The sequence below is a fragment of the Tinamus guttatus genome, unplaced genomic scaffold (genome assembly GCF_059628265.1).
Source record: "Tinamus guttatus ecotype Peru unplaced genomic scaffold, ASM5962826v1 Tinamus_guttatus_pri_ptg000083l, whole genome shotgun sequence".
Taxonomy (NCBI): Eukaryota; Metazoa; Chordata; class Aves; order Tinamiformes; family Tinamidae; genus Tinamus; species Tinamus guttatus.
In genome coordinates this window covers 3,016,495-3,028,829 of record NW_028288617.1, presented here as the reverse complement: position 1 = coordinate 3,028,829, position 12,335 = coordinate 3,016,495, and the positions used below count along the sequence as shown (strand labels likewise).

The following is a 12,335-nucleotide window of genomic DNA, read 5'->3' as shown; positions in this document are numbered from 1 at the left end:
CAGCTCACAGCAGGTACAGCTTTGAGGTTAGAGCTGTATGTTTTGAGTAACAGCTAAATATTTTGAGAACATAACAGCAGCTGTTTTGATTCAGACCAAAGTTTTGTGTAACCCTGCGCAGAGAAACCAGAGTGTGTGCAAGTAAATCAGCAGAGCACCTACCTCACCACCACAGCCCTCCATCCCAGCTCGCTGCAAGCACTGAGCAGGCCCTTCCTATGGGCCTTGAACCCTCACGTGCCCTGTAGATGCCATGTGGCACTGTCACGTAGTTGCCAAAGCACTGAGAAGCTTCTTGACACGAGGCCTTGGCAGCCAAATGCTGCTCGTGTTGGAAGCAGGGAAGGAGCAGGAACATCCAGGAGTGCTGTCTGGTGCAGAGATTAGGGGTGAAGTGCTCAAGATAAGGGTCCTGGGTGCTATCTGGGGTCTGTGTCAGTCAGACATTTTTCATGATTTTTGGAGGAATGTTGAGCAATCAGGAATAAGGAAACTAGCCTAAAAACACTTGGGGTGCAAGTGCCAGTAAGCCCAGTGCTTAGGCACTTGTTTTTAAGGAGTTCTGTGTTTTAATTTGCCCATTCTCCTGCTTGCACTAAAATGGTTACCCCTTAAGGTAAATATCTAACCCAACTAACTAACTGAAGATATATGCTGTTTATAGTAGGTAGCAAAAGAGTCCGTGTTTTCTAAAGCTATGATGTGACAAACAATGCTATCATTCTAATGCTCATACAATGTACTGGAATTGGACATGCAAAAATCCCCCTTGTATTTCATTCCCATGCTACTTAAGTGAAGCAGTTTTCTGTCACAGGTGCATATAAAAAAACTTGTTTTCAAAGCAAATTTTTAGCATTCTTCTTAGAGGGTTTTGAAGGATAAGTGTTTGGCAATCATCAGCCAAAGTAAAAAAGGGAGAGGGAAAAGACTATTATTTAAAAAACAAACTTCATTATTTCCTGGCTTTGAATTGCTTCATTATTTTTAATTTTGTGAGGAAGAAAGTTCAGCTCTTCTGAACTTTCAGTTCTGAACTTTCAAAAGTATGAAGATAATCCTTTGCTGTGTTGCAGCGGTGCAGTGACATGCCCAGGCAGCTGTGGTTAGCACAAAAACAATAAAGACTTGACTTTCTGAGACACTGAACAGCCTATGACTTCCATTAATTTGACTTAAAGTTGTTAGCCTAGAACTTGTGAAAGTTTGTCAGGACTTGTGAAGAGTTCTCTTGGCTTCTGAAACAATATTGCACCACTCCCATGCAAGTCTTGGCCTCCTCCTCTCATGATTTTCTTTTCTGTAAAGCATGTATGCTAAGCTGCTTGTAGCAATAGCCTCTTTATGCAGATCCCCAAAGATTTTGGCAAAAGGGATTAGAACAGTCATGTGCTTGAGCACATTTTTTTAGAGGTTGCTGTGGTATATGTGAACCTGTTGCATTTAATAGCCTGATGAAGTGTTAAGCAAATTTTGAAGCGTGGGGTGACTACAGAGAATGATAACTGTTGATCAACAAGTGCAAGAGAGACAGCATTTCATGCTTGTGGCTGAGGCTGCTGTGTGCTATTTCCAGAAACTTTCAGAAAATCTAAGGAGAAGGAGATTTTAGAGTTCACTAAACTACAAATGATGACATTTCATTCTACAAATGATGAAGGAGATTTTAGAGTTCACTAAACTACAAATGATGACATTTCTAGCAGCAGGGATTTATCATCACCTAGGGACATGATTCATAGTTGCCACCGAAATTTGTGAAACTGGAAATGGTAAACAAGAGAAAGCCAAGGTTTTTATGAGAGAAAATCCTTGGTGCAGATATCAGAGCCTTTTCTTTTTCTTATCTGTCGAATCTGTACGGTTCTTCAGGCTGTTCCTATAGAACACAAAGTTCTTCATTGCTCCCATGGTCTTACTGCTCATCACAGTGTGGTGACAGGTATCCCTCTTAAAGGCATGGCAAGACGTAGCATTGTGTAAAACTCTGTGAACTTTTGATTTTTTTACTTTTTCCTGTAGTGGAGTAGAAGGGTCTCGCATGCCTGATTTACCTGAAATATTTATTTCCCTCTTTCACAAAAATGAAAAACAGAAAACATTTGTCTCAGGACAAACTGACTCATAGATCCACCTGTGTGCACCAGCAGCTGGGGGTAAAGGGAGCAGTCCCCACCCCCAGCCTTTCTGCCATTGGTGTTGTGGCAGGAGCTGCAAAACTAGAAGTTTTTGAAATGTAAATGCAAGCAAATCTGCCTTTCCCCAAACCTTTTCAGCGTTTTTCTCCTGATGAAATAAATTAGTCAATTCTGTTTCAAGTCTGTGAATGGTTTCCTGAAATTGTATTGCTTTTCAGATAAATGATTAGCCATAAAAATACTGCCGACTTCTACCTACGAAACATTTTCAGACTTTCCATTTTATGTGACAGAGGGATTCAAAATATTAAACATGCCTTTTTATCACTTGGTGGTTTGATGCTTTCCAGTAACTAAGCACGTAGGGACCCGAGAGCAAGTAAGCAACCATGTCGTGCCAAAGTATGTCGTTTCTGTGCCCTGGCTCCTTCTACCCTCCGTGTTCAAGCTGGTACCGCAGTTGTGGGGACACAGCTGCTTTACAGGGCTGGTGCCGTGGGAGGTTATTTTTGCTTGTTTGCTTGTGTGTCTTTGATTAGCCAACCTCCTAGAGAAGCAAGATGTTCCCTGGGGGCTCACAATATGGCTTTTACACTGAGTTCTGTCAGCTAGCCGCTGGATGTCAGTGTTGCTCTGTGTAATTCCTAGGAAAAAACTGCTGGCGAAATAAAAAGTGCAAGTCTTACAAAGAGATTTGAGATAGGGTTTCCTTCTGCATGTTTGGATTGCGAATGAATGTCACGTTGGTCTGGTTCCGCTGGTCAGCATTTGGGCTTACTTTTTCTGGAATGGTTATTTTTCAAGGTCATTGCCCTGGAACCAGTGCAACTAGGGGAAAGACGTGTATTCTCCTTTCCCATTCCTTGAACACTGGGTGGCTTCAGCCCTGCAGCCTGGTGTGTATACAGAGACCCTGGGTAAAGCCTCACTGACATCAGCGTAATGGTGCATGGGACTGGAATAGACTGCAGGATCAGGCCCTATGTTAGCACTGCCTTTGCAGCTAGTTCCTCAGATAAAGTATTTTTACTTTTATTATGATTAGATAAGTATTTTCCCCACAGTCTGGAAATTCCTATTTTTTTTTTTTTTTATGTGATGGTGTCTTTTCATGCACTTCTTTTTCCAGGCACGCTGGCCGGAGTGATAGATTTAGCTGTGGACTGGATGACAGACCTGAAGGAGGGTGTCTGCTTATCTGCCTTCTGGTACAGCCACGAGCAGTGCTGCTGGACGTCTAACGAAACTACATTCGATGACAGGGACAAATGTCCCCAGTGGCAGAAATGGTCTGAGCTTCTTGTAAACCAGTCTGAGGTATGGGAGACCTGATTAGTCTGGGGTCTCGGCTGGCCGGGGAATGTCCTTTTTTCGTAGTTTCAGAAATTCCCGCCAAGGAGTTCCTCTGAAAGAGAAAGTAACAACCTGAGCGCATTGTAAAAAAAAACAAAAAACAAACAAACAAAAAACATCACCAACATCTGCTCACCCTGGGATAGGTCCCATTGTTTCAATGTCACCTGTGATGGAAACTACAAAACTGTGTGAGATGTCTCTTGCTTTTTTTTTTTAATCAGTTTTAAAACAAAGGAGTGTTTCATAACGCTCATAATATACCCACTGGAGGACCTTAGCACCTATCCAGACTTTTATTTTAAACAGTTTTCTAGGATATGAAAAAATTGCCCCGACAAATGTATTTAGAAGGTAATTTTCAGGGTTGCAGGGTTTTTTTTGTATGTATGTACTTATAATTCAAATGCTGTGAGTAGTCGTGGGAACTGTGTATACACTGCTTGTTTTGCCCTTGAATCAGTTTATTTATCAGATAGATAGCAAAACGTTTGGCTAGCACCAAAAACAGAGGAAATAATGGACTCATTAGGAGATGGCCAAATTGAAAAATGTGCTAGGTGAGAGCAGGAAAGGAGAAAGAACTGATCTGGACTGATATGAAATTTATATTTTAGAAACTTGTGTCTATCCCCTTTTTTCAATTAGAGTAATTTTTAATACAAACAATGGTACTTCGAAACAAAACATGTGAATATTCTGTTTTGAAGACATCAAGGAAAGCCTATATTTTTAGCAGATGATTCTCTTATTAAAGACATGACAATGCACTTATTTTTTGACCTAAGCTATTCAGTGTATTGAATAGCATTAAGTACTTCCAAACTCAATCTTTGGAAAATAAATATTGTATTGAAAAAAATCTTCCATTTCTATAGGTGACCCAGACAAGGTAAAACTGAACATGGATGGGAGAGGTGCGGCACTGAAGAGGATTGGTTTATTTAATAGTGAAGTGCATAAAGGGATTCTCTTTTCAATATCCAGTGATGCAGTATAGTCTATAGTTGGGGAAGAAAAGGTATGCTTTAATTAAAAAAAAAGCATTTCTCACCCGGTGATAGATAAGAATAAAAAATGTGTGACTCGGAGATGGCCTCGGGTGTTCCCCAGGGTGGAGGTGATCCTGCCAAAAATCTGTGTGGGCAGCTTCACTGCAGTGCAAGAGTTAGTCCTTTGTGCTCAGTTTAGTGCCATTTTAGGCCTACAGTGCAAGTAACACTACATGAGGGTGTCTGTGAATGTATGGCCCAATTATCCCTAATTCTCATTAACAGTGGTGAAAGTTGTGAGGTGCTCGCTCTTCCTCAATCTTTCCCCCATCTCTTCTGTACAGTTCATAGTGCCAAATTTCCCTTTGCCATAGGTCGGCTAGGTTTTTGTTGGTCTTCATAATCAGATGGCTGTCTCTCTGTAACACTGAAGAAATATTGCCCTGGTATGAAGTTTCAGGGGATAATGTTGTAATTTAAAGGAACAAAAAATACGGAAAGGGAAGAAAAGAGAGCGTGTTACAATCGTTATGGGATTTGGAGATCCCGGCGTGTTTGACATGCTGTTACTCTGAAGTGCTGGAGTGTTTAAATGGAGCATGTCCTTGAGAATATATATTGCTTTCACCTGCTACATGAACTCAGAAGGCAGCACTATTGTGTGTAGTGGGCTGCAAAAAAGGTAGCATCTAGGTGGACACCATGAAACTTTGCTCCCTCTATATTCAAACTGGGCTTCTGATCCCCTAGTATATTGTCACAGTGAGAAGATGGGGAATAAAAGTTTACTCAGCTTACCTTGGGTTCGTTTTAGTTGCTGAAAACACATGGGCCTCTAAAAGCTGTATGTTTCTGACTGCCATGACCAAAAGGATACTGTAATATTAGTATGATGGCTGCCTATAAGTGTTACATGGAAATCACAAAGACCAATGCCCCACCAAAAATGTGAATATGAAAAATAAGAATTCTGTTCTGTAGCAAAAGACAGACAATACAGGCATGATTTCTATACTTGTACAGAATCCTCTAGGAGTGCTTAAAATACATTCTGTTTTATTCAATTTCTGGGTGATTTTTCATTTTCTTTGTTAGTTGTTTCATTTTGCACTAGACATTTGAGTAATAGACCTATAAAACAGCAGTGCACAGAAGGACTAATTTAGAGCACATTTTATACAAAGCTCTTGGAGCAATTTCCCTAAAGCTCTGGTCTGATTTGGCTTCTTTTTATGCATGACTGTGACTCCTATCATAGCCAACTAAAGTTGACATTTTGAGGACTAAGATTTAGACCAGTTCTTCCATGTGGTTCTGGCCATTTATGACTGTGATAAGCCCCTGTACATATGTTCTCACTGAGAACTGTGACATTTCCTAGGGCGCCTCTTAAAAGTGATTTCATCCTTGCTCTCTTATAAAATGAGCCCGAAGCGGCATCTTGATATAAATTATTATGGAAAAGACAATAGCACATCAGAAACATACCGGGCTATGTTTCCTCCCCTAATCACTGTTTTACAGGCTAATAATATTGTTCATCCCTCTTGCCCTTAATCACTTCCAAAGAGCAGGAGGGGAGTTTCAAAGGCACAAATCCCCTGGGCAGCAGTGGGTGCATAAAAGCACTTCAGACGCCACCCATTTTACCTACAAGCAGAATGTCCAGCCAGTACCTGGTAACCCAAATCTTCCCTGTTCTGTAGGCATAATTCGGTCCAAACCAGAGCTAAGGACCCCATTTCAGTGCTTCACATCTGTACAGGCAGGAAGAGGACCACGTGTTCTTCATGGCTCATGACACCAGATCCAGTGATGGAAGTGACCTTCCACTTTTAACAGCCTTGAATCTGACAGACTGGAGAGTCTTGAGGAGAGACATTGCAGCAGAGGCCGCAGGAGGGAGTCTGCAAGCTGTGAGATCCCTAGCCCACTCACAGTGAGCTCTCAAGCTTTGTAAAATAGGAGCGTCAGTGTGCGATGGATGGCATCCTGAGGGATGTATTTTATTTCAGTTCCCTGTGTTTGTGAGGGTTGTTTTCAATTGCGCCCCGTTCATTCTGCATTAGACTGAAACCAGATTTGAAATATTGCTGGTTCTTACAAACTAAAATCCTAAATTTTCCTCAGTTGCTTGCTTCATCACTACTGTTGCCAAGGTCTGTCCTTTGAGCTGCTAGTAGAAAAGGTCTTAGCAGGGTCATCTCTGCCTATGATTTTTTTCAGTCTCTGATTCCAGTGTGCATGCTTAAGACTTTTACTGATTCAGGGCTTAGGAATGGCATGCAATGAATGAGGCATCAGCAATTTGCTCTACTGAGTTACTACTATTTCTCTTCCCAAAGGCTTTATTATTATTAATCATTAAAAATGCTGAATTGGACCTGCAGAATGACAGACATCTGGAAAATGTAACAGTTAGAGTTGTCTCAAAGAGTAAGACTGAAATGGCCACAAAGACCCTTGTGAGATCTGTGCAGTACAGCGCAGTAGGTGTATGTATGATTACAGTAATGAGCTGACACAGTGTTCATGTGACTTCTGAGATGTGAAAGAGTAGGAAGTTAAAAGAAACAATGTTAATTTGACTCAAGTGAATTTGGAATCAAAACTGCAGGTTTAGCTCAGCACTTTAGGATGAAATAGTTGTAAGGGCATTGGTCTTCTTTGGAGCTAATCCAGGTTCACGCTGACAAGAGAATTTTGCCCTGGAGCATCATACCTACAGTTTTCTCTAGAGGAAGGGTGATTATTGCTAAAGCTGTTTTTAATTGAAAACACTAGCAGAAGACATTCACAAGGAAATGAGATAGACAGCCTTCAGCTGTGGCAACAAAGATCCATGGTTAGTACAGATGGATGTCAATCACCGTGAGTGTGGAATCCATGGTTTCTTAGTTCCAGGGCACTTTTCATGATGTATTATTCTTTTAACTGTTATCAGCGAAGCCAGCTGATAACAACAGCAAGCACAACAGGAACCTAAGGAATTGTCCTTCTTCCAAATCCATCCATCAGGATAAGGGCAGTGGTTCTCTATCATTCTTTCCCTTTGGATAGAGACCTGAAAGATGATGCTAGCAAGCATCCATGCTGTTAAAATCTGATTTTTGCAGGACTGTGTACAGGGAGACTTTTCAACTCTACGTTTTTGCTGACTAGGAACTAGGTCTGGCCAGCTCTATTAACTGAAGACATGATACAACTGATTAATGCCTGTTTTCCTGCTTGATTTATCTTAATGTTCATATCCAGGCTTCTGTCCTGCAGAGCAAAGACAAGGGCCCTGATGTTCTTGAGCAGCTGGGCTTGCATCCTGTAGGAAGAGTTCACTTAGGGGTGAAGGATTCATACCAGTTCATCCACTGAGATTCATCTTTTTTATTCTGTAGTGTCATGTTGCTGGAGGAAAATATTAACACCTTACGCTTCTTGTACTAAATTGATACCCATGGCTACCCTCGTTTTTTTTTTTTTTTTTTTTTTGCCTGTCTACATGGTGTTTTTGGCATAAGACACATTTTGTTGAAACTCTTCTCAAAAATTATTCCGGTGAGGGAAGAAGATATTGTAATGAAGATTTTAACTATAATTTTGACTTCACTATTGAGACAGGCAGAGTGCTTGAAGGTCACTATAGACCACATTTTCACTACAGCACTGCACAGTCAAGTGTGGCTAATGATCATTATCATCTCCATTCTGTCAGTAAAGTAAAGCTATTTAGCTTAAAGGTAGGCTTTATAGACTGGAGTGCTTTTATAATATCAGGGCAAAAATGACAGAGATGTGTTTGAGTGGGATCTGTCAAGCTATTGTGTTTTCAAATGATTTTCAAATCTATCATAGATAGTGTCATTTAGAAGGAAAGATGTATTTATGCTTTTACCCTTCCACTCTGTGAACTGAACTGGTGACTAATATATACAGAGATATAGTTGGAAGGATTGCCACTAGCATGGAGAGCCCAACGTTGAACACCAGCCCTCAGAGGAAAAAAGGCTTCAGGGTCTCATCCCTTGTCACTTCTTGGTCATTACAATTAAGGAAGGGGATTACTAAACACATCCAGCAACTCGGAGAAACCTGCCATGGAGTGAACACAAGAGGTTCCTTGGATGCTTTTTTATTGTCAATTGCATTTACCCTTGTATCAGATTTCTGTGATGCTGCAGAACTTTACATGGACAGCTTAAATTTTTAGTGTTTGAAGGATATTCTGTGTAAGGCATTAAAGTCTGTTGCAAAAAAATTGATTCATTGGGTTATATATGTATTATATGCGGATAAGAACATTGTTGGAGTGTATAAAACAGTTTGTCCTTCCCAAGCAAAAGCATCAGCTAGCATGTAAATGAAAAGACTTGGCTCCATGCTGCCATGATCCCTAGCAGAAGGATGAGTGTCACCAAACTGCATTTGTCTAACAATGTTTGTTACTGTTATTTTTCTAGGGTGCAAGTGCTTACATTCTAAACTATTTTCTATACATTATGTGGGCTCTATGTTTTGCTTTCCTGGCAGTCTCTCTGGTCAGAGTGTTTGCTCCCTATGCTTGCGGCTCTGGAATCCCAGAGGTGAGTTTCTTTTCATGGATGAATATCCAAAACACATACAAAAAAACAAAGAAAACATTATTTGTGGCCTTTTCCCATTCCAGGGGTGTACTAAGAACAAGTTGTCTGAATATTATCTTTCTGACACATTTATTTCATTCCTTTGTCTAATATGTCTTAATGGTTCCCATCTAAATTATTCAGAATATTTTCAAATACCATACTGCCTATTAATATCTACTCATTAGAAGATTATGCAGAAGTTTTCTTGGATTAAATTACTTGACCTAATAATAAATGACAGACATATTTTAGGCTAAGATTTAAACAAAAAACAGAAACGAAAGTAAAAATAAACAGAGACGGAGGGAGAGCTAAGATTACTGAAGCAGCTGAACATGTGAGATGCCCGTCATTTCAGATGCCTGAAAAGTGCCTGGCTGTTCTTCTGAACATTGTGTTCCTGACCACAATGTCACACTGTCACGGCAGCAGGCAGCATTATGGCAGCCAAAATCTCTAGCTAATTTTTAGTATTTTCAATACTGAGCCTCAGAAGATATTTAAGCTGTTAAAGTGAGGAACCTTCTAACAGGGGCAGTAAGTTTTTATAATTAACTGTATATCTAGTTTTAGAAAACAACGGGTTTTTTTATCCTATTCAGTATCAGTTTTACGTGATACTTGTATGTATTTGCAAGAAATGTTTTTAGTAGCATTGGCTGTTAAAGTGAAACCACTAAAATGTCACATGAACACTCTTAGTCAACTCTCTCTTTGCCATAGCCAATAAAGCATAAGCTTGGCCATCTTAGATAATACAACTTCAGTTCAACTTTTCACTGCTAAAGTAGTCATGAACCTTCCTTCCACCTCTCCAGAACACTGTTTTCGGGCGATATATTGCAAGTGAAGATCGCCTTCAATATCAGCATGCTTCCAGGGCCTGTCTCCAAGTCTAAATCCCCCCTGCAGCCTGTGTTTAATGCTCATGCATTGTGTTTAGATACTTTCTTGAAAAACTAAAGGGAAATATGTAAAAATAAGATCTCTTGGAGCTTCACATTTCATTATACTTGCATGTTTTTATGGCACCGCCATTCCAAATATTTAGAACTTTTTTCTTTATTTAACAGGGAGAAGTCTGTAGTTATTTATTAGCTTTTTTCTGCTTTGTCTAGCTTTGTTCAGTCTAGTTTAACTATGATTCTGCAAGCCAGGAAGATATGTAGGAGTTTCATATTTCCATTGATCTCTGTGAGACTCCTTACCAATGCAGGGGACCACCCATAATAACTGTAAAAATGTGGTTTGCTTAACCCCTGCTCAGATATCACTGTGCAAAGGGAAGGTTGCCCTACCCAAGGTTCTCTCCATCCCTGTCTCTCTTCAAGCAAGTTCAGAGCAGAAAAGTGTTTTTTTTTTTTTTTAATTCTTCAACATGTTCTTCCTGCTTTACAGATAAAAACCATCCTGAGTGGGTTCATTATTAGGGGCTACCTGGGAAAGTGGACACTTTTAATCAAAACAGTCACCTTGGTTCTGGTGGTGTCTTCAGGCCTCAGCCTCGGGAAAGAAGGGCCCTTAGTTCATGTGGCCTGTTGCTGTGGAAACTTCTTCAGCAGCCTCTTCTCAAAGTACAGCAAGAATGAAGGAAAGAGAAGAGAGGTGAGGTTGGTTTAGATCACCCTTCATTCCCCTCTTGCAAATACAGCTTTTCAAAAGATTCATGTGTTGTACCTAAATATTTGCTTTGTAGGTGCTTTCAGCTGCAGCAGCTGCAGGAGTTTCTGTTGCCTTTGGGGCTCCGATTGGAGGTGTACTTTTTAGTTTGGAAGAGGTAAGACCTGTCAGTTCACTTGTTTCAACTCAAATATTTTCAATTGATTGCTTTTTCTAGTGTTCCTTTTTATTTTTCAAATATTTTCGTGATTACTTTCTTTTAAAAACACAAGTGACCTCTGTTTTCTGGAAATAACCAGATATTTTAGCATAACTTGGGTGAAAGAAGAGCTCTGGTCTCTTGGAAATGGATGAAATAATCCAATCTGGAAACAAAGCTGAGTTTTCTACAGCTTTCAGCTTGCTACCATGTAGCCCAAGTTTTTCAGTACTCATCTCATCTTCCCTATCCAGCAACTAAAAGATGGAGTCATCTATTTTTAACTGATTGCAGCTTCCCGTCTGAAATCTGAAAATGCCTTTTTTGATATATTTCTGAACACAATCTGACTGTGGCTACCACCAGTGCTCTGGATACTTGTAGTGAAGTCCTGCATATCATCACAGATGAAACACGTGAGCACACATGCGGTGGCCTGCCATGCAGAATGCACACGTGAATAATTAAAGATAAAACGCTCCATCCTCCTCAGTGAAATGTTTACTGTTTCTGCTTGGTTTTAGGTCAGTTATTACTTTCCTCTGAAAACCCTCTGGAGGTCATTTTTTGCCGCTCTTGTGGCCGCCTTCACGCTGAGATCCATCAATCCCTTTGGAAACAGCCGGCTGGTGCTTTTCTACGTGGAGTATCATACCCCCTGGTACATGGCCGAGCTTTTCCCTTTCATTCTGCTTGGCGTCTTCGGGGGTCTCTGGGGGACTCTGTTCATCCGGTGCAACATTGCTTGGTGCAGAAGGCGAAAAACCACCAGGCTGGGGAAATACCCCGTGCTGGAGGTTATCGTGATAACTGCCATCACGGCCATCATCGCGTACCCCAACCCCTACACGCGGAGGAGCACCAGTGAGTTGATTTCGGAGCTCTTCAATGACTGCGGTGCCCTGGAGTCCTCGCAGCTCTGCGACTACATCAACGACCCAAACATGACCCGACCCGTGGATGACATTCCTGACAGACCTGCCGGCCCCGGCGTCTACACGGCGATGTGGCAGCTCGCCTTGGCCCTGGTGTTTAAAATTGTCATCACGATATTTACTTTTGGCATGAAGGTAAATTGGGGATTGGCGTAGGGATCACTGCGGCACTTAGTACGCAGTGTTGAAGTTGTCACGAGTCCACGGCACAAATAAGTTGTTATCTGCAGCTATAGTCTATGTGACAGGGTTTCCAGCCGTGTGTGTGTTGGCTGTGACACATGGTAATTCACCTGCCTGTCACCACCTTGCTCTGCGTTTCCAGGCCGCAGCAGAGCCCTGGTGTTGCACCTTCCAGTTATCTTCGCTTCTGCTAAGTGAAAAGGATATCTGTCTGAGAATTCAAATGCACTATTGCCAACAAGCAAGTTCAACGTTATTCCCACTGCAACTGCCTGTCCGCTCTCTCTGATACATGC

The 12,335-nt window shown here is 41.1% G+C and overlaps 1 protein-coding gene across 1 annotated transcript in view; it reads left to right on the top strand.

Moving 5' to 3' along the window:
* Positions 1-12,335, top strand: part of CLCN4 (Cl-/H+ antiporter 4) — a 39,037-nt gene that overhangs the window by 13,338 nt on the left and 13,364 nt on the right. Inside the window, exons 4-8 of the mRNA XM_010227587.2 lie at positions 3,268-3,455; positions 8,938-9,060; positions 10,501-10,707; positions 10,799-10,879; positions 11,446-11,991. Coding sequence (XP_010225889.1) covers positions 3,268-3,455; positions 8,938-9,060; positions 10,501-10,707; positions 10,799-10,879; positions 11,446-11,991 — 1,145 coding nt within the window. The remainder of the gene's footprint in view (positions 1-3,267; positions 3,456-8,937; positions 9,061-10,500; positions 10,708-10,798; positions 10,880-11,445; positions 11,992-12,335) is intronic.